The 23,903-nt window shown below is 44.1% G+C and overlaps 1 protein-coding gene and 1 long non-coding RNA gene across 2 annotated transcripts in view; one reads left to right on the top strand and one right to left on the bottom strand.

The window, feature by feature from the left end:
- LOC130272909 (uncharacterized) overlaps positions 1-5,258 on the bottom strand; it is a 28,054-nt gene extending 22,796 nt beyond the window's left edge. The window contains exon 1 of the long non-coding RNA XR_008843785.1: positions 5,125-5,258. This is a non-coding gene — a long non-coding RNA (uncharacterized LOC130272909). The remainder of the gene's footprint in view (positions 1-5,124) is intronic.
- LOC130272905 (scinderin-like) overlaps positions 1-23,903 on the top strand; it is a 154,461-nt gene that overhangs the window by 31,480 nt on the left and 99,078 nt on the right. The window contains exon 3 of the mRNA XM_056518912.1: positions 5,147-5,308. Within this exon, the coding sequence (XP_056374887.1) occupies positions 5,147-5,308 (162 nt within the window). The remainder of the gene's footprint in view (positions 1-5,146; positions 5,309-23,903) is intronic.

The raw sequence follows: 23,903 nt of genomic DNA, 5'->3' as shown, positions 1-23,903 counted from the left end.
GAAAAAGTGCGTCTTATACGGCGAAAAACACGGTATAGAAGCGCTTTATGAGTAAGGGTTATGCGCTCACCGGTATCTGATGTTAGGCTGTCCACATTAGTACCCGATCTGGGACAAGAGCTGTTTGCCGCTTCTCTGATTCGCTCCAGTGTCTCGGCCTCGTGGAGTTGGCGCGTGACGTCACTGAGAGCTCTGCTGGAACAACGGCCTCACCGGAGTGGAGATGGAACAGGAGCCGTAAGTGTTAGCCGCATAAATCCTCTGCGAGGTAATAGATTAGAACTGCAACTGCCAAGTGGAAAACCGCACATGTAGATGGCATCCACCTCCTAGACGCGTTTCAGGGTACTTAAATATCGACCCTTTCTTCAGTAGGAAGAAATAGGAAGTACTGAAGAAAGGGTCGATATCTAAGTACCCTGAAACACGTCTAGGAGGTGGATGACATCTACATGTGCGGTTTTCCACTTGGCAGTTGCAGTTCTAATCTATTACCTCGCAGAGGATTTATGCGGAGGGGGCATGTCGGCAGACACGCCCCCTCCCATAGACTTGAATGGAGGGGGTGTGACGTGACGTCATGAGGGGGGTGTGGCCGTGACGTCACACCGCTGCCACAGGAACCCGGTATTTGTTTAGAACTCCAGGTGCATTTATAGGTGTGTGTGTGTGTGTGTACATATATATATATATATATATATATATATATATATATATATATATATAACCAAAGGATAAACTGGCCAGCACTATTGATCCAAACTATTGTAAAAACCTGGCTTGCAGGTGCAGGCTGCTGGGCTAAATATACAGCAACAGGAGAATACAGCAGCACACTGCTAGCACAAAGATATAGATGAAACATGAGTATATAGATAAAACATGAGTATATAGATAAAACATGAAAAGCTATACAGCTATAATGCAATAAATGAAAATATGAAACTATGAAAATATGAGGTACTTAGCTTGCAAATTTGGCGCCAAATAGCGTGGACCGTCCCACCACGGTAAGGTAACCTCATTCTTATCATGGTGGGACGGTCCACGCTATTTGGCGCCAAATTTGCAAGCTAAGTACCTCATATTTTCATAGTTTCATATTTTCATTTATTGCATTACAGCTGTATAGCTTTTCATGTTTTATCTATATACTCATGTTTTATCTATATACTCATGTTTCATCTATATACTCATGTTTCATCTATATCTTTGTGCTAGCAGTGTGCTGCTGTATTCTCCTGTTGCTGTATATATATATGCACCATAATCATCTAAGGGCCTGAAAAGTACTTTATCATCAGAACTGACCTGTTGCTTAAAGGGGTACTCCGGTGGAATTTTTTTTTTTCATATCAACTGGCTCCAGAAAATTAAACAGATTTGTAAATGACTTCTGTTAAAAAATCTTAATCCTTCCAGTACTTATCAGCTGCTATATGCTCCACAGGAAGTTGTGTAGTTCTTTTCAGTCTGACCACAGTGCTCTCTGCTGCCCCCTCTGTCCATGTCAGGAACTGTCCAGAGCAGGAGAGGTTTGCTATGGGGATTTGCTCCTACTCTGGACAGTTCCTGACATGGACAGAGGTGTCAGCAGAAATAACTGTGGTCAGACTGAAAAGAACTACACAACTTCCTCGGGAGCATACAGCAGCTGATAAGTACTGGAAGGGTTAAGATTTTTTAAATAGAAGTAATTTATAAATCTGTATAACTTTCTGGCACCTGTAGATTTGAAAAAAAAAAAAACTTTCTATTTTCTAACTTTCTATTTTACTATCTATATTAAAAATGTATCCTAAAATCTTGCAGTTCTCATTCTGGCCACTAGGCTTAAAGTAAGGGAAGACTTCCCGTCCTGTACAGATCACGTCCCAGCAGTCTCCTCATGATCATAGACAGGAATACAATGAAAAGTGACACCAGTGTATACATAAGAGGTATACACAAAAGCTGTTGCTCGCAGATCAGCCTCCACATCCCTCTAATAGGATCTTTGCATAGGTTATAGAGCATGACCAGTAACTTTTCCCATTCATCTCAATGGGACAGTTTCAGTCTATTGTCACCTTTGTCCATGGGGCCTGCTGTAAAACATCTTTTTATAGCTGCATTCACACCATTACCGGAACATGCGTCAGTCGTATCCGGCAGGGGAATTTTAAAACCGCCTCCTACCGTATCCTTTTTCGACCCCATTCATTTCAATGAGATAACCGGAGTCAGCTAGCGATTCTGGTCGGCTCATTTTCCCACCGTATCCATTTTTGAACCCGGCTGAACAGCGCAGCAGACCACGGTCTTTAGTCCTGTTCAAAAACTGAATACAGTGGGAAAATGAGCTGACCGGAGTATATAGCTGACCAGAGTATATAGCTGACATCTAAATGAAAGGGGACAGCAGGGATACAGCTGGAGGAGGTTCTGAAATTCCCCTGCCGGATCTGGGTGCCATATGCCCCAGGTCTTGTGTGAATGCAGCCTGAAGGCCAGCAGATCTAGAGAGCCACCGGTCTGAAGAGCCTCTAGTGATTGAGCGACGATTCATACAGTACAGTATGCATTGCTGCTCACCTCACATTCACTGGGTGGGTTGGGAGAACAGCCGGCCTGGTGAATGTTCAGTGTAGTAAGCTTGGCCTATAATGCCATTGCCGCTCATCTCACATTCGGGCCAAGTGTCTGCAATTGCACCCCCTGGTGGTCAGAATGATGTACTTACAAAAAGTAGCACCACCGTTGTTATGATGGTGGCCGCTACATCTCTACTTTATTGGGAGTTCTGAGTTAAAGCATTACTCACATTTCTCTCCGGCAGCAGGATATTTTAATACATCCCCAACAGTCTCGTAGCCCAAGACTTTCCCCCGAGACTCAAGGGATCAGACAGATTGCTGAAAGTTCCATAGACTTGAATGGGATTTCGCCAGGGACATCTGGTAATTTACAGGCGGAGGTCTGTTCAGGATTCCCAGGTTACAAAGAGCGTCTCTTGCTCAGAGGACCTTCCATTTCCTGGATCACATAAACAACCCATTGATTCAAATTGACAGGGTGTAATGCTTCCTTTAACCTGTGGTGGCGCTGCAGAGAAACAATGCCTTTGCTGATTCCTTAATACTGGGGTGACACACTGTAACAAACCTCCTCCTCATGTAATCTGCTTACTACTGAGGTGACACACTGTAACAAACCTCCTCCTCATGTAATCTCCTTACTACTGGGGTAACACACTGTAACAAACCTCCTCCTCATGTAATCTCCTTACTACTGGGGTAACACACTGTAACAAACCTCCTCCTCATGTAATCTCCTTACTACTGGGGTGACACACTGTAACAAACCTCCTCCTCATGTAATCTCCTTACTACTGGGGTGACACACTGTAACAAACCTCCTCCTCATGTAATCTCCTTGTAATCACACACATCTTAGTAAATGCCCCCCACAGTCCCTATATAATAATAATTTAATAATTTATTTATATAGCGCCTACAGATTCCGCAGCGCTTACAATTATGGGGTACAAACAAAGACAAGTATCAGACATAAAATTACAAAATAACTATTCAAACAAGACGTGTTGGGATATGTTGAGGATATGTTGGGGATATGTTGGGGATATGTTGGGGATATGTTGGGGATATGTTGGGGATATGTTGAGGATATGTTGGGGATATGTTGGGGATATGTTGGGGATATGTTGGGGATATGTTGGGGATATGTTGAGGATATGTTGGGGATATGTTGGGGATATGTTGGGGATATGTTGAGGATATGTTGGGGATATATTAAGGATATGTTGTAAATATGTTGGGGATGTGTTGGGGATATGTTGGGGATATGTTGGGGATATGTTGGGGATATGTTGGGGATATGTTGGGGATATGTTGGGGATATGTTGGGGATATGTTGAGGATATGTTGGGGATATATTGAGGATATGTTGGGAATATGTTGAGGATATGTTGGGGATATGTTGGGGATATGTTGGGGATATGTTGGGGATATGTTGGGGATATGTTGGGGATATGTTGGGGATATGTTGGGGGATATGTTGGAGGATATATTGGGGATATGTTGGGGATGTGTTGGGGATGTGTTGGGGATATTTTGGGGATATGTTGAGGCCAATTAGAGAATGTTATAGGCCTGTCTGAAGAGATGTGTTTTCAGGCCACGTTTGAAACTATGGATGTTGTTGTTGAGTCTGAGGGATTGAGGGATAGCATTCCAGAGAACCGGTGCAGCACGAGTGAAGTCTTGGAGACGGGAGTGAGAAGTTCGGATTATAGAAGATGTTAGTGTGAGATCATTAGCAGATCGGAGAGAACGTGTAGGATGGTAGACAGAGATGAGAGAGGAGATGTAGGGAGGTGCAGCATTGTGGAGAGCTTTGTGTGTGAGACTGAGGATTTTGTACTGTATTCTGGACTGAATTGGTAACCAGTGTAGTGACTGGCACAGGGAGGAGGCGTCGGTGTAGCGGCTGGAGAGGAAGATGAGTCTGGCTGCGGCATTAAGGATGGACTGGAGAGGAGAGAGTTTGGAGAAAGGAAGGCCTATTAGTAAAGAGTTACAGTAGTCGAGGCGGGAGTGAATCAAAGCAATAATGAGTTTTAGCAGTTTCAGTAGTGAGAAACGGGCGGATTCTGGAAATGTTTTTGAGATGCAGGTGACAAGAACGTGAAAGAGACTGAATATGGGGAGTGAAAGACAGATCAGAGTCAAGTATAACTCCAAGACAGTGAGCCTGCTGCCCGGGAGTTATGGTAGTACCACATGCCGAGATGGAAATGTCAGGGTTAGGTACAGTATCAGTTGATGGAGAAAAAACAAGAAGTTCTGTTTTAGAAAGATTTAGTTTCAGATATAAAGAGGACATGATGTCTGAGACAGCAGAGAGACAGTCACTGGTATTCTGTAGGAGTGCAGGGGTGATGTTGGCGGAGGAGGTATAGAGTTGGGTGTCATCAGCGTAGAGGTGGTACTGGAAACCAAATCTACTATATTAATTGATTTGTCTACAGATCCCATCAAAATTGACCTAGGGTATTTCTTTGCTCTCAAAACAATTTGTGAATTTAAGAAATATTCCCATTGTATAAACCAAAGCACAACTAACCTATTTAATTGTATTATTTTAGGCAGGTGGAGTAGCCTCTGGTTTCAACCATGTGGTCACCAATGACCTGACCGCTCAACGTCTATTTCACATCAAAGGAAGGAGAGTGGTGCGGGCTACGGAGGTTCCTCTTAACTGGTCCAGCTTCAACAGTGGAGACTGCTTCATCATAGATCTGGGATCTGTAAGTTACAAGGATTTATACAATGTAAAAGAAAACGTTATGTGTTACAATTTTATTTCTTTTGTGACAATTGGTAGTAGGGTTTCCTGCTCTAATCTACATTATCTATCAACCATATCCACTAACATAAAAATCCCATTTATTAATGATGATCAATGCTTCTGCTCCTATGTGCATGAATATTACTACTATAATACTGTTCCTATATACAAGAATATAACTACTATAATACTGCTCCTATATACAAGAATATAATTACTATAATACTGCTCCTATATACAAGAATATAACTACTATAATACTGTTCCCATACACAAGAATATAACTACTATAATACTGCCTCCTATATACAAGAATATAACTACTATAATACTGCTCCCATAAACAAGAATATAACTACTATGATACTGCTCCTATATACAAGAATATAACTACTATAATACTGCTCCTATATACAAGAATATAACTACTATAATACTGCTCCTATGTACAAGAATATAACTACTATAATACTGCTCCTATGTACAAGAATATAACTACTATAATACTGCTCCTATACACAAGAATATAACTACTATAATACTGCCTCCTATATACAAGAATATAACTACTATAATACTGCCTCCTATATACAAGAATATAACTACTATGATACTGCTCCTATATACAAGAATATAACTACTATAATACTGCTCCTATATACAAGAATATAACTACTATAATACTGCTCCTATGTACAAGAATATAACTACTATAATACTGCTCCTATGTACAAGAATATAACTACTATAATACTGCTCCTATACACAAGAATATAACTACTATAATACTGCCTCCTATATACAAGAATATAACTACTATAATACTGCCTCCTATATACAAGAATATAACTACTATAATACTGCTCCTATATACAAGAATATACCTACTATAATACTGCTCCTATATATAAGACTATAACTACTATAATACTGCCTCCTATATACAAGAATATAACTACTATAATACTGCCTCCTATATACAAGAATATAACTACTATAATACTGCTCCTATATGCAAGAATATAACTACAATAACACTGCCTCCTATATACAAGAATATAACTACTATAATACTGCCTCCTATATACAAGAATATATCTACTATAATACTGCCCCTATATACAAGAATATAGCTACTATAATACTGCTCCTATATACAAGAATATAACTACTATAATACTGCTCCTATGTACAAGAATATAACTGCTATAATATGCCTCCTATATACAAGAATATATCTACTATAATACTGCTCCTATATATAAGAATATAACCACTATAATACTGCTCCTATATACAAGAATATAACTACTATAATACTGCTCCTATATACAAGAATATAACTACTATAATACTGCCTCCTATATACAAGAATATAACTACTATAATACATTCTCCTATATACAAGAATATAACTACTATTATACTGCTCCTATATACAAGAATATAACTACTATAATACTGCTCCTATATACAAGAATATAACTACTATAATACTGCTCCTATATACAAGAATATAACTACTACAATACTGCTCCTATATACAAGAATATAGCTACTATAATACCACTCCTATATACAAGAATATAACTACTATAATACTGCCTCCTATATACAAGAATATAACTACAATAATACTGCTCCTATATACAAGAATATAACTACTATAATACTGCCTCCTATATACAAGAATATAACTACTATAATACTGCCCCTATATACAAGAATATAACTACTATAATCCTGCTCCTATTTACAAGAATATAACTACTATAATACTGTTCCCATACACAAGAATATAACTACTATAATACTGCTCCTATATACAAGAATATAACTACTATAATACTGTCTCCTATATACAAGAATATAACTACTATAATACCGCTCCTATATACAAGAATATAACTACTATAATACTGCCTCCTATATACAAGAATATAACTACAATAATACTGCTCCTTATATACAAGAATATACCTACTATAATACTGCTCCTATATACAAGAATATAACTACTATAATACTGCCTCCTATGTACAGGAATATAACTACTACAATATTAACGTACTCCTTTTGTATCGCACTCACCATAGAGCAGGATATGGACCAGGATGGATGGATTATCCCTTTAAATGCTTCCACCTTCTCATTATATTCCAAAATAATTTCCAGTAACGTTTATTTACTTAACCCAGACTGAACCTTTAGTCCACTCTCCATGTAAGTTATTGTATTATAGTATTATATTGTATTGTATTATAGTATTATATTGTATTGTATTATAGTGTATTGTATTATAGTATTATATTGTATTGTATTATAGTATTATATTGCATTGTATTTCTTGTAATATGATGTAAGAATGGGATTACAGTGAACAATACATGAAATAACCTAATACGTTATACAAATAAGACTATCAGAGGTAATGAATCGGGTGTAGTCTTTGCCCTTAGATAAACTGGGCTGCCTTTGGCGCAGGGTGTGCCCTCTGTGCGGTGTTTGGTTATGGGTTATTGCAGCTTTAATAGTAGCTGGTGTTATTTTTGGTGTGTGATTTGTTTGTTTAGATGGGTATTTGCAGGGAGTCTTTCCTCATCTAATGAGTCTGTATAATCTATAATCTATACACGGCTCAGTACACTGTTTACTTAAAATTTGATAAGACGTTTCCAAACTAAGGAACTTCTGTGAGATATCCAGTGTTCATAAGGGTCTGAAGGGACGAGTGGGTTCATATTTAAAGGGGTACTCCGCTGGAGCCGTCGCCGAGAGCTTGTGACGTCACGCCTCGTCCCCTCAATGCAAGTCTATGGGAGGGGGCGTGACGCCCCCTCCCATAGACTTGCATTGAGGGGGCGGGTCGTGACATCATGAGGGGGCGTGGCTATGACGTCACAAGCTCCCGGCGCCGGCGCCGGCTCCAGCGTTCGGAAAAGTTATTTCCAAACGCTGAGCAGCGGAGTACCCCTTTAAATCGTTGCAAAGAAGATATGGAGCACTCACCATGGATGTCTTGAGAGACGAAGTCCAGTCTTACACCGCTACATGGCAGCAAAGGATATTCATGCCGGGTGGCTGGTTGGAAATAGGCTGGGGGGAGGAAAATCAGGTGGGCAACAATTGTTTCACGCCATGTAAGCACTAAGTGCCGTGAATCAATTTTTTTCATAATGTGTGGCTGGATGAAAAAGGCCAGGGGAGAAAAATAAGGTGGGCAACAATTGTTTCACGCCGGGTAGGCACTTATTCAGGCCCGTAGGGGCCTGACGAAGCGCCTACATAGCGTAAAACAATTGTATTCATACCGGGTGGCCGAGTGAAAAAAGCTTGGGGGATGAAAATAAGGTGGGCAACAATTGTGTCACAATTGTTTCGGGCCTGATGAAGAGCCTACACGGCGTAAAACAATTGTATTCATACCGGGTGGCTGGTTGGAAAGAGGCTGGGGGGAGGAAAATCAGGTGGGCAACAATTGTTTCACACCGTGTAAGCAATAAGTGCCGTGAAACAATTTTCTTCATACTGGGAGGCTGGGTGACAAAGGCCAGGGGAGAAAAATAAGCTGGGCAACAATTGTTTCACGCCATGTAGGCACTTCTTCAGGCCCGTATGGGCCTGATGAAGTGCCTACATGCCGTGAAACAATTGTATTAATACCGGGTGGCCGATTGGAAAGAGGCCAGGGGAGAAGAATCAGGTGGGCAACAATTGTTTGGTACAATGTAGGCCTTTCGTCAGGCCCGTATGGGCCTGATGAAGTGCCTACACGGTGTGAAACAATTGTATTCATATCGGGTGGCCGGGGATGAAAATCAGGTGGGAAACAATTGTTTTACGCCATGTAGACTCTTTGTTAGGCCCCTATCTGGTGGCCGGTTGGAAATTGGCCGGGGGAGGAAAATCAGGTGGGCAACAATTGTTTCACGCCATGTAGGCGCTTCTTCAGACCCGTACGGGCCTGACGAAGCACCTACACAGCATGAAACAATTGTTGCCCACCTGATTTTCCTCCCCCGGCCTCTTTCCAACTGGCCACCCGGCATGATTATCCTTTGCTGCCATGTAACCTTGTAAGACTAATAAGGGACTTCATCCCTCAAGACTTCCATGGTGAGCGGAGCACTCCTTTTTTTTTTTTAATTGCCTGTTATCAAATGCAGCAATCCATAACAGCCAGATAACAGGCAGAAATATCTACTATGAGTGAACGGAAGTACAAAGACTCACGTGAATGCCCTATGTACTTCTGGTGAACACACTCTAACCACTCATTTGTATTACTCATTTTGTAGTGATCTTGAGTAAAAATCTATATTTGTATCATACTCCAGAGCTCTACTCACTATTCTGCTGGTGAGATCACTGTGTACATACATTACATTACTTATCCTGTACTGATCCTGAGTTATATCCTGTATTATACCCCAGAGCTGCACTCACTATTCTGCTGGTGAGGTCACTGTGTAAATGCATTACATTACTTATCCTGTACTGATCCTGAGTTATATCCTGTATTATACTCCAGAGCTGTACTCACTATTCTGCTGGTGAGGTCACTGTGTACATACATTACTTTACTTATCCTGTACTGATCCTGAGTTATATCCTGTAGATCTTTTATTAGAAAAATATAAATCATAACAAAAACACAAAACCAGCACAACTTGGCCATAACTGAAAACAGCAACATGAAATAACATAAACCAAAACTTTACATTTAAAATAAAAGAACATAAATCCTGCCTAACCGGCCAGCCCAATTTTCCTAACAAAAAGAAACACACCTTACATAACCTAATATCTAACAACACACTCACATGCATACTCAACTTACATAACCAAAAAAGAAACATAAAAATAGTACTATTTAGCTGTAACTCAAAAACACCCAGACTTGGGAAAAACACAAACACACAGAAAACACAACAAGCACTCCCACTACACACCACACCCCTTTTTTTTTATGTTTTTTTTTTTTTTTGTATTTTTTTGTATTTTTTTTTTTGTAAACTGTTATTTTTTTTTATTTTTTTTATAATAACACTAATAATAATAATAATAATAATAATAATAATAATACTATGCCACACACATGCATCACAGATCCATAACTTTACAAAGGCATAAAAATAAATTAATCTACAACTCAAAAAACACCCAAACTTGGGAAAAATCACATATTACAAACCGAAAACACTCCCACTGCACACCAAATGTTATATATATATATACACACACACACACACTTTTTTTTTCCCCTTCCACACACACATATATACATTAGTTTTCTACGTTATCCCACAAGACCTAAACCACAACTGGATACAAAAATTACTACAAAAATAACATCTGGTTCGACTGCCATATCTATCTCTACTATAAACACAATATAAACAATATATAATTCACAAATCAAGATTAAAAAAAAAAAAAAAAAAAAATAATTAATATATATATTTTTATAGTAATTACATGTAATGTACACAATTTATACATATAAACTATATACACTATATACACACCTATTATTATACAGGAAACACACCTAAATATACAATAAAACATCCTACTCTAAACTATCCCTTCACCCACACCACCCGCCCTTCTGTACATGGGTCAGAGTCCACAGTTCTCAATGTCCAGCCACGACTGACCGATGCCAGGTCCACCAAAAGAAAACCACCACCCACCAAATACACCCACCCAACCTAGAACTCCTCCCAACCAACTTAACCATAACCAACTTTATAACATACATAAACAATATAACCCACACTAGGCCCAAGTTCGGTGCCTGTAAGCCCTTCATAACCTAAACATCGGAAAACAAACCAAAAAGCTATGGTACACATGCATTAGCCCACCACCAGGAAGAAGGATGGCAATCCTGATACATACAAAAATTTACATACTTTCCCTAACACCTCCCTACCTCTCACCCTACCATTATCCCTAAAATAGAAACTGACCCTACTATCACCCTAACCCTGTCCCCTTACATCACTGTCCCTAACCAAAACAAGGGTACTCTACCCAGAAGGTCTAGTACCTAGGGCACATCAAAAGAAAACCCTCTCCATAGGAGAGAAGCCCTACTGGTACCAAGACTGCCATACTCCAAAGACCTGATCTTCCCGAGGTCACCGGTGATATTCCTACAGACCTCCACCTCAGAGAGGACTTTACGCTGCGTAGACACTAAACACCGTGCGTTCCACGTGTGGTACCCAATCACTAAGCTAACTAAGAATAAAGTGCCCCGGTCTCGACCACCCAGGTTCCTGAATGCCCCATAAGTCCACTCCGGGTAGGTAAGGCCGGCAAGTTGACTCCAGCCAATGGAAGCGCCCACCCTGTTGTAAACCCCTATATTAAAGGGACAATGAAGGAGGAAATGGTCCATGCTTTCCAGCGTGTCCACACACTCTTCTCGGGGACAGTCCCGGTCATCAGATCTCCTACACTTCAAATTGTCCCTCACATATAGCTTCCCCTGAAAGCAGCGCCAGGCCAAGTCCCAAAACTTCTGGGGGATCCTTTCCATGTTTAAAAGAAACAACCCCACCCTCAGATCCTGACCTGGGCAGTCCCTGAGCGCCAGAGGCTTCTGGAAGTGGGTCAACAGAACCCGTTTGTCAAGGAACTGCCTTGACTGGGTCCTGATCTCCCACACTCCCAGACCCCACCGACGTATCGCCTTCAGAGTCGGGGTAGCATAAGCCGGAAGATATCCATGGGGCGTACGGAGGTCCTTCACTTGCCCTCCTGTCTCCCATTCCTGGAAGAAAGGCCGAAACCATTCCCTGCAGGAGAGTACCCACGGAAAAGCCCTCTCTGACCAGAGGTTTGAGATGTTGGCTTTCAAGAAGGTGTTTGTTAAGAACACCACAGGGTTTACCATAGATAAACCCCCTAGTCTCCTCGTGCGGTACGTAACCTCCCTCTTGACTAGGTTCATCCTGTTCCCCCATAACAGTTGGAAAAACAGGCTGTAGACCCTAGTGTAGTAAGCCTCTGGCAAGATACATACACTGCCCAGGTAGATAAACAAGGGGAGCAGGTAGGATTTGATCAGGTGTACCCTTTCCCTGAGGATCATAGACCAACCCTTCCACTGGTTCACCTTCTGAGTGGCATCCTGGAGCTTACCATCCCAGTTTTTGGTGGGATAATCATCCTGGCCGAATGTGATGCCCAAAACTTTTGCTGATTCTTGGGGCCCCGGAAGGGTGTCCGGGAGATCAAATGTGGGATCCCCCCCTCTCAGCCAGAGACTTTCACACTTATCCCGGTTGATCTTAGACCCGGAAGCCTCCGAGTAGCGGTCCACCTCTGACATCACCACATCGACCTCCCCCCTCGAGGAGACGAAAATGGTGACATCATCAGCATACGCCACAACTCTCTGGGCGACATCCGGCTCCGCCAGACTCATCCCGACTCCCGCCAACGGTCCACAATCTACCCTCCGGACGAAGGGATCGATTGCGAACACGTATAACAGCGGGCTCAAAGGACAACCCTGACGGACTCCGGACCCAACCTCAAAAGAGCGGCCAGACCAACCGTTCACCAGCGGGAAACTCTCTGCCCCTGCATACAAGATCTTGAGCCAATTAACAAAAGTACTCGGTAAGCCATATCTTAGAAGGACGGACCAGAGGTAGTCATGGTGCACCCGATCAAATGCTTTTGCCTGATCCAAGGACAGTAAGTACCCCTTCCAGAGACCTGCACTGCCCCGCTCCACTGCCTCCCTGACACTGAGGACAGCACTTAACGTGCTTCGGCCTGGAACAGAGCAGTGCTGGGCCCCCGAAAGGAGTCGGGGTGCAAAATCCACCAACCGATTAAACAGTATCTTGGCCAGAAGCTTCCTGTCCGTATTGAGAAGAGCTTTGGGCCTCCAATTCTCAATCCGGCTAGGATCTTTACCCTTTGAGAGAAGAATCAGGGCTGACCTCCTCATTGACCTAGGCAGAGTGCCCGAGGAGAGACACTCATTGAATACCACAGTCAAGAGGGGAGCTAAAGACTCCTTAAAGGTCTTGTACCACTCGGATGTTAAGCCATCCGGACCTGGCGACTTCTTGGGGGCAAGCCCCTCGATCGCCAGTCTCACTTCCTCTTCCTTAATCTCTTCTGCCAAAATGCCAAGAAAGGGGTCTACCCCTGGCTCAGGAATGGTTTCAGCCAGGAAAGCCGACATCTTGTCCCGATCTAGATCCTTCCTCCCCAAGAGGTGCAAGTAGAAGGATCTGACGACCTCCAGGATCCCTGATCTGGACCGATTCAGAGATCCCGTACTATCAATCAGTCCTGAGATGATTTTACTACTCACTGACATCTTGCAGTTTCTGTAAGGGTCGGGCGAGCGATACTTCCCAAAATCCCTCTCAAAAACCAAAGATGCGTGCCTATCATACTGACACCTCATCAACAAGGACTTCACTCTGGAGATATCCTCCCGGCTACCTCCAGTCGAGACGAGAAGCTCGAGTTTCCTCCTCAGACCCTGATACAAGCGATACCTGTTCAGGGACCTGAGGCTCGAGAGCTGGCGGAAGAACCCCGCAACCCGCTTCTTGAATATCTCCCACCACTCTGACTTACTACTACAAAGGTCCAGTAAAGGTACCTGACTCTGAAGAAAATCCTCAAAGGACTGTCTTATCTCCGCTTCCTCCAGGAGGGACGAATTCAGCTTCCAATAACCTTTACCCATCCGGGGGGTCTCTGAAACATTCAAGGAAAACAAAATCATACAGTGATCGGAGAACTCCACCTCAACCACGGACACTGTGGAAGAGACGGCTTCCTCCTTTAAATAAAACCTGTCTATCCTAGACCTGCAGCTACCTCGATGATAGGTGAAACCCGCGTGGCCTGAGGGGCTCCGGATGTGGGCGTCCTCTAGGCGAGCTTCCCTAACTATATTATTGAGAGCTATGCTATCGTAAGCCAGCGGACCATTGGAACCTCTCCTATCTTGGGACCTTGTGACAGTATTGAAGTCCCCTCCAAAGATCACTTGCCGGCTAGTAAAAAGGAAGGGCTTGATCCTCATAAAGAGATCTTTGCGGCCCCACTTGGTTTGTGGGGCGTAGATGTTAATGAGCCGGAGCTCCTGTCCCTTCATGAGGACATCTAAGATCAGGCACCTCCCCATTTCTAACTCAATAACCCGTCTGCATTCAACCGGAGCGGTAAAAAGGACCGCCACCCCACTATACGGCTCAGCCGCAAGAGACCAGTGGGAAAGCCCGCACCTCCACTCTCTCCTGGCTTTTACCAGGGAGGCTAGATCTGACAACCTGGTCTCCTGCAGATACAAAATATCGGCTTCAACACGGCCGAGAAAATCAAAGGCTGCGAATCTAGCCGTATCAGACTTTATACTGGCACAGTTAATAGATGCCAGCGTCAATGGGGTGAGTGCCGCCATCATGGGTGATTGAGTTAGACGGCCCTAACCCCCTCACTTCTGTCTTTTCTTTACCCCCTCATCCCCAGACGAGGAGGCTTCTTTCTCTTTTAGCCTTTTTTTAGACTCTGATTGGTCCATTTTTGAATCCCCATCTCCGTCTGGCTCTGGTTTGGCCCCATCCCCTGAGGAAATTGCCCCATCAGGACAGGGCCCAGTTCCCCCCGGAGGCTCCCCCACTTCAGGTACCCCATCCTCGACCACCCCCTCCAAAGAGGGGGAGGAGATGTCATCAAGGACAGAGAACCGGTTAGACAGATCAATCAGAGGGGGGGCAGGTAGGCTTCCGCTTGGGACCTGGTCTGTAGCACGGGGACTAGAGGGCTCCGACCTCTTCTTTCCCCTTTTATTGCCCTTCTTTTTTGGCCGCTCTTCACCCTCCTCATCCACACTTTCAAAGTGGGAGGAATCGGAAAGATCGGCCTTGCTGCCCTCTTCTCCACAGATTCTCCTCGCTTCCTCCTCCAGCACATCTTCCTCCAGGGCCTCAGCAGTTTCAGGACTAACCTCTGGAGCAGGGTCAGAAGCTACCCCTGCCACATGGGAACTCTCCAGTTCCCTGCTCCTTCTGCGATTAGCCTCCCGCCTCAGCTTGGCGGGACTTTTCCTCTTCACTGACCCTGTTGCACCTTCACCCGCACTCGTGCCCTCCCCAGCTGAGGCAACATTACTGCTCTCCCCAGCCAAGGTGACAGTTGCCCGGGCAAAAGTGCTAGGACAACGGCTGAAAGGGTGTCCTAAGACACCACACAGATGACACCGGATCTGCCTACAGGATGCGGCAAGATGACCTACCCCACCGCACAGTGCACAGACCTGCACGGTACAAGCTGCGCTAAAGTGGGTGGGGCTGCCACATCTGTGACAGACCTTGGGCTGCCCCTGGTAGAAAACTTGGATTCTGTCTCTCCCAAGAAAAGCAGCTGATGGGATGTGGGCAACAGTGCTCCCCGAACGCTTCAGTTTGACGGAAAACGTCCAGGCCCCAGACCAGATCCCATGTTCGTCATAGTTCTTTTTTGGCATGTCCGTCACATCCCCATATCGGCTGAGCCAGGTCATGATGTCATAGCAAGATAGTGACTCGTTACGTGTCAATACGGTCACTTTCTTGGCCAGATTCTGACGGGATATCGCCTTTACGGCGAAATCCCGCCAGCCGGGCTCACTCTTCACCACCTCATAGTTCGACCAGAAGAGTTCCAAACCCTCCGGCCGAACGAAGCTGATGTCAAATTCGGAAGTACCGTAGGGGTGGATCAGGGCAAAGATGTCACTTGCCCTGAATTCCATCCGGAGGAGGAGCTCAACCACCTTACCCCGAGGCGGACATGCATCTTCGCCCCTCCACACTAAACGGACCACATTCCTACGGCCACTTTCCTGCCCGGATGTCGGGAGGGACCAGACCACCTCCCCGTTTTGTTCTCGGAAGGCGCCTAAGCCGTGTCTTTCTATCCAAAAAGACAGGTCAACCTCACCCCTCCCCTCTACATGGATTTACCTGTCTCCCCTACGTAGAGCCTCCAGGAGGCGCTGTTGCAAGTGACCCCCAGAGCCAGATGGAGATGGGGATCCCCCTGATCCCCCGGCAGTGACTCTGGCATAGCTTCTGGGAGAAGCAGCCACTACCGGGGGGGCAGTCGAACCAGGACCTGACCCAGATCCCAAACCAGGACCCTTGTTCTTAGCTGAGGTGTCAGTCAAACCTCTCTCTGGCATTCCACTACCACTCCTCACCTGCATTCCACTTGCACCCCTCTCTTGCACTCCACTTACACCCCTCTCTTGCACTCCACTTGTACCCCTCTCTTGCACTCCACTTGTACCCCTCTCTTGCACTCCACTTGCACCCCTCTCTTGCACTCCACTTGCACCCCTCTCTTGCACTCCACTTGCACCCCTCTCTTGCACTCCACTTGCACCCCTCTCTTGCACTCCCCTTGCACCCCTCTCTTGCACTCCCCTTGCACCTCTCTCTTGCACCCCACTTGCACACCCCTCATCCACACTGCTACTACAACTCCTCCCATGCGCACTACCATAACTCACACTCTGGACATTACCATTTTTCCACACATTTTTGCTCTCACTTTCACTCTTGCTTACACTCTGTATATTACAGGCTGGGCTGGCTGGGTCTATTGCATTATGTATAAGGGTCGCCGGTTTCAGGACTAAGGTTGCATTTCCAGTCTTCTGGGGTGCAGACACAGGCTCCGCCTCTGATATGGATGGCACCGCCCCCTCACACGAAGTCATGGATTTTGGCAGGAGCTGTCCCTCCGGACGCACTCCTGCCCCGCCTACTGCAGCTGACGTGCAGGGAACCTCCCCCTTTACAGGTGAGTGCCCCGCAGCGCCAGAAACGGTACCAACCGCACATAGGGGACCGCCCCCTGAACCACCAAGGTCTGGTGCCCGGACACTCCCCCCCCTCACAGGGGAGTGCCCTGCAGCGCCAGGACTTGTACCGCTCACTTCAACCCGGGGACCGCCCCCTGAACGGGAGAAACTGCCGCCATTTTCTGGTGCCTGGACACCCTCCCCCCTCACAGGAGGGTGCCCTTTTTTTTCTATAGCACCCGCGGCCATTTTGGGTGCACTACTGTATCCCCCATGCTGGCCCCGCTCCACTACAGAAACGGGGTCTGGCAGATTGGAGGACCCAGCACCCTGAGCTGACTTCTCAGCCGACCCAGGTTGCTGGAAAGAAGAAAATACAAATTTCACTCCTTGTGCCTTCTTCCTCTTCTTGCCCTTCACTTTCTTCCTCTTCCCCTTCTCTTCTGGGCCCAAATCATCACCAAAAGTGAAGTTCTCCAGACGGGTGGGGGACTCCTGCATAACAATTGCCCGCAGGAGACCCCCATCTGCCAAGCCGCTGCAATCACTACAGTCACTGCAATCCTCATCGTCCTCACTGGAGGGAGGTAAGGCCACCTGAGCCGGGTTTATGTAGTCCACACTGAGGGTAAGTGGGGGGTCTGGGGTAACAGTGGTGGTGGTACAAACAGAACCCGTGTCCATATCCCCCTCACTCACATCCCCCTCCTCACCTCCCTCCATCTCCTCCTCCTCCTCACTCTCATCTTGGTGACTTTCTTTTTCTGCACCTCTGGAGACCCCCTTTTTGGGGAACCTCTCTTCATTTAGAATCTTCTCACTGAAGAAGCCGGCTCCAGCCACAATGTCCGCTCTCAGCTGCACAATCTCCTCCACCTCTTTCTTTAGTGCTCTCACCTTTGCAGTGAACGCTGCTCTCTTGCCCTTGGCTGCTGTATCCGCCTGGTAAGTTGCAAACTTTATGTCTTCTCTTAGACCTCGTAGCTGTTTCCCAAGTTGCTCATATTGGGCCATCTTTGCCTGGATTCTAGATCCGAAAGTCTCCAGGGATTCCCTTGGCTCCTTTACCCCCCATTGCTGGGGTTCTGAGGAGCCTGAGGTAGAAGCCTTCACTCCACTCCTCTGCCTGGATGAGCTTCTTTTCCCAGAGGAACTTTTGCTGGAAGCCTTGCAGCTCCCAGCTGGGGATGGGGGAGGGGGCCCCACATGGCGATGGGCCCTGGTGGATCGTCTCACCCCATCCTGGCTGCTGGCCGTCGCATTTTCCTTTGCACCCACCGCCGGCCGGGTACGGGGAGTGCAAGATGAAGCCTCCTGGGGCTCCATAGCAGGAAAACCCTCTACCCAGGTATCTGCCACACACCTGGGGAGGGGCGGATGGAAATCACTGCTTCACTGGAAGAGTCTGGAAGTAACAGGAGCTCAGACACACCCAACCTCTCTCCAGAGCTGTACTCACTATTCTGCTGGTGAGGTCACTGTGTACATACAATACATTACTTATCCTGTACTGATCCAGAGTTATATCCTGTATTATACTCCAGAGCTGCACTCACTATTCTGCTGGTGAGGTCACTGTGTACATACAATACATTACTTATCCTGTACTGATCCTGAGTTATATCCTGTATTATACTCCAGAGCTGTACTCACTATTCTGCTGGTGAGATCACTGTGTACATACATTGCTTTACTTATCCTGTACTGATCCTGAGTTATATCCTGTATTATACCTTAGAGCTGTACTCACTATTCTGCTTGTGAGGTCACTGTGTACATACATTACATTACTTATCCTGTACTGATCCTGAGTTATATCCTGTATTATACTCCAGATCACTATTCTGTACAGACAATGAACAAGTGACCACAGCAGAGAACGCGAGTGGTCATCAGGCAGTTCATGTGCTCTAAATTCTATGGAAGACAAGTGTCATACTCATCATTTCTCCGTACTGTTTTTATATTCTGTAACTCCAGAGAACATGTATTAGTGCATTTACCAGATTCTGTTTTGTAAGACTGCCTTCACACTAAGTTTGTAGTGTACGGGTGCTGGATCTGCTTGTGATAAGTGAAAACCTGCCGTTCTCGTATTGCAGCCGGATCCGGCCCGATCCCAATTCATTTCAATGAGCCAATCGGAGTCAAACGCTGACTCTGGTCAGCTCATTTTTGCCCCGTATCCGGTTTTCTGACAAGACCTAAAACCATAGTTTACTACTATTTTAGGTCCGGTAAGAAAACCAGATACGGGGCAAAAATGAGCCGACCGGAGTCAGCGTCTGACTCCGGTTTGCTCATTAAAGTCAATGGAGTTCTGCGCCGGTCCGGCTGAGGTACGAGAGCGGCCGGTTTTCCCCTTCCCCAGCCGGATCCGGCAGCCGTAACCTACAAACGTAGTGTGTTGGCAGCCTCAACCTGGTAAGAACTTCATAATATTTCTTTCCCTATTATAACACAACGATTGTTGTCTCTCTCTACGTATTCGCGCACAATTCTTCTCTGTTCCTTGTGCCAATAAAATCATCTTAGATAAACATTGAGGTAGAGCTGACATTTTGCTTCTGGATCTTAGGTAGAGATTATCTGTATATTAATGTTTTGCATGCACGGTGTAATGGAAATACGGGAACATCGAGTGGCGATATAAACTGTGGGGTCAGAAACAATAATTCTGTATTTATAGATGATCATCCATTAGATAGATATAAGAGATGTGTAATGTGGTCTTTGCAAAATCTGTAAAAGATCTATCATGTGCCATTAATAATACTGATGTCTTCTCTTGTGGCAGAGGAAACTTTGGGCCCCCTTAGACACATGGGACAAGTATTACCGCTACCTCTACCCCCCCCCCCCCCCGCTTTCCAATGTCACTGCATGTCTTTGTGTGGCGCTGTGCCAGGTAAAGAGTGACATTGGTCTTTAATATTGGTTGACTTGCATTGGATTCATTAGTAGTTAAGGGGATGGTACAGGTGGCAGTGGCATTGGGGACAGCCGTTTCGTACACAATGACACACTTCCTCTTGCCAACGCTCAGCGTCGGCAAGAGGAAGTCTGTCATCACACACGAAGCGGCTGTCCCAAACACCCTTCCTGTACTTGTCCCCTTAGACACTAGGTCAAGAGGAAGACCATCATCTCGCACGAAATGGCTGTCCCAAACACCCCTCCTGTACTTGTCCCCTTAGACACTAGGTCAAGAGGAAATGCGTCATCACGCACAAAACTACTGTCCCAAACGCCCCTGCTGTACTTGTCCCTTTTGACACTAGGGACAAGAATTACTGCGACCTCTGCACACATACCCCCCCTCCCATGGCACTGCAAGCCTCTGTGTGGCGCGTGCCTGGTAAGTAGTGCCTGATTAGTGGGAAGTTTGATCCTATGGCCAAGACCATCAATATCATTTTAAAGAGTCTAGTTGAGAGATATTGGTGGGAGTAATATCATAGAACATCATAGGGGACACACTTTAAAGTGAAAAAAAAATATACAAAAATGTTATAGTAGTTTTTTACAAAACATTCTACCGTACATTTTCTTGCTATTTCATGTCATGTCTTGGTACTTTGTGATCACGAAAAATTGTCAACCAATGTCCCAACACTAATACAATGCATTTTACTCGCCTATCTGTGGTTGGATAAAATATTTCCTTTAAATAATTTTTCAGTGCATATGCAAGAATGACAGTACTGTTTTGCAAACTATGAATCTAAAGGGATGTACAATTATTACAGCAGTCATTAAAAACAATAAGCTCATAAAACAAGAATATAATATACTGTATAACTACTACATCAAAAAATATAAAAAGAGGAACCGCCATGGGTTACAGCACTACCCCAGTGATAAGACCAGGGTGTCATATACAGTAGATTCTACCATGTTCATGTTGTGTAGACTTTCTGTGGGTTTATAATCTGACTTTTCAACCTTTAGTCAACAAAAAAGTTTTTACTGATAATAGAAATACAGGTCTATCCAGCTCAATCTTGGACAATCCCTTGGTTGAACTTGATGGATGTTTGTCTTTTATTCCACCGTACTATGTAACTATGTAATCCACCATCCATTCTGACACATAGGTATCAAGTAAGATGGTGTTTCTTTAAATTTATGACTATGTATATTGCTGGTTATAGTCAACAAATATTAAATGTAGGCACAAAACCTACCACGTTCTATTCACAACACTTGTATCTTATTATGTAGCAGAGCAGCCTTTGGGATTCCCCTGGTAGGACTTCTATTTCTGCCCACCCCCTATAGCTGTACCCTGATAAGAGATAATAACAATATAGTAGCAAAATTCAAATAGTTAAAATAATTCATCATCTTTGTGCTTTAGAAAACATAATCCTACCATGTACGTCTTGCTTTAGGACAAAGGATAGAATTATAACTACACAATAGATATTCCACTTCAACAATGTTTGCTGTATGCCAGATATATATATATTAGTGTTGAGCACGATTATTCATAATGCTAATTTTTATCGCAAATATCGGCACTTCGCGATTTTGTGAATATTTAGAATATAGTGCTATATATTCGTAATGACGAATATTCTTTTTTTTTTTTTCACATACAAATTTTCACGTAAATTTCCCATGCGAATTTTCGCATGGAAAAGAGAAGTGAACGATCATAGCAAATATGCAAATTTAGCAGACTTTTGTGCCACCCCAACTTGGTTAACACGTAGCACAAGGGATTGATGAGATTGAACATATGTTTGACAGTTGTCATAGTACATGGTCACCACCCCATCCAATGAGATGCAGGAGGTTGGCTTATTGTTGATTACCATATGGTTTGCACCTGTATTTCCACCTATCATGTCACTTTATCTATTTAAGATGGATGTTTGTATTTTTGTATTATGCTTGAAAAAGGCTTGCTAGCCGAAACGTCGCACTTTATGCTCTGATGCAATAAAAGACTTTGTAGCGAGAGGTGTATATATATATATATATATATATATATATATATATATATATATATATTGTCCTTTTCTACTTCTGCATAACTTTAAAGAAAAACTAAAAACATTTAAAAAACAAACTTTCCTGATCTTGACCGAGAAACTGAAAGTCCCACATGCATTCATGTTTGTGTATTCTTTGCAATGTAATTTTAAGCGGTTCCACTCAATTATGCTCCAACATAACAGGAACTAGTGTCACAATTTCTCGGAAACAGGGTCTTTCTGAAGTAATGTGGTAGAACCAATCCTGCAAGTGATTTACTGAGAAAATAAGAGAGATAGAATCCCGATATACTCATCTGCGGGTGACGAAGCCCTGCAGACACGTTGGATCCAAATCTATAGATAGAAATGGATAAGTCAACGAGTTGAAGTTACCAAAAGGTCGACAACTACTTTTCTTGACCTAGTCATTTGGCTTCAGACGGTCATAGACGTGAGATATCTGTAGGACCATAATCTTACGGCCAGGAGGACAGTCTGGCAGGACACTGAAGAAAAGGAGATCAAACCGGTTGGCTTTCAACCTATCTTATTCTATTGTTGTCACCAAATAAGTGGCACTTAGTGTACTCATAACGTAGAATGTCTTGTCTAGTGGTAATAATTTGTCTATCAACAAAAGAGCCCAATAGAAATCAATTCATACTCTGTCCACACTCGATCGGCACCCATAGGCTGTGTAGGTGGTGCTCAACTAGAGAAATGATGGCAAAGCATATAGCGGCAAGAAGAATGGAAGTGGCACTCAACGGGTTACGGCGCAAATCTTCTTTAATCTTTATAATAGGTGCAAACGACAGGATATTGCAAGGGAACGGTGGCAGGGTAGTTGGGGACAGCCGTTTCGTGCATGATGACGCATTTCCTCTTGCCGACGCTTAGCGTCGGCAAGAGGAAGTGCGTCATCATGCACAAAACGGCTGTCTCCGACACTCCTGCTATATTTCAGCCGTCCCTATTGATTATGTAATGTGTATGCAGGGCTCAGGACATCCGACAGCAGATGTCAGGGGAGTGAAGGATTGAGCAGTTCAACTTCAACTGCCCAATCCTTTTGTTTTCCGGGAGATAAGCTGCCATCAAAGGAGTCTGGCAGCGACTTACCCCTCTTCCTCACTATTTAGAACACATGCCTTTTTGTGTATAAGTGATATCGGGACTCGGGATACCCGTAGGCCTATTGAGCATTCAGTTAATGACTATCTCATGTGTATGGCTAGAATTCTTGTACCTTAGGCCTTGGTGGGTTCTATAGATGAGTGAAAATAAAACAAAAATGCGCTTGCTGTTAGTCTTCTGCTTCCTCTTCACTTGTGGTGGATAACCACATCTATTTCTACAGCTATAGATAACAAGAAATCCATTTTGTAGCTCACACATCGTACTTTGAAGTGGTTGTTTTAGAGGGTTGGAGAATTTTTCTCAAAACTGATGAAAGTTAAACAGATTTGTAAATTATTTCTATTAAAAAATCTTTAACCTTCCATTACTTTTTAGTGGCTGTATGCTACAGAGGAAATTATTTTCTTTTTGAATTTCTTTTTTGTCTTGTCCACAGTGCTCTCTGCTGCCACCTCTGTCCATGTCAGGAACTGTCCAGAGTAGGAGAGGTTTGTAATGGAGATTTTCTCCTGCTATGGACAGTTCCTGATATGGGCATCAGGTGTCAGCAGAGAGCACTGTGGACAACACAAAAAAGAAATTAAAAAAGAAAA

This window comes from Hyla sarda, chromosome 5 (genome assembly GCF_029499605.1).
Source record: "Hyla sarda isolate aHylSar1 chromosome 5, aHylSar1.hap1, whole genome shotgun sequence".
Lineage (NCBI taxonomy): Eukaryota > Metazoa > Chordata > Amphibia > Anura > Hylidae > Hyla > Hyla sarda.
The sequence above is the reverse complement of the archived record's forward strand: the minus strand, read 5'-3'. Positions and strand labels throughout refer to the sequence as shown.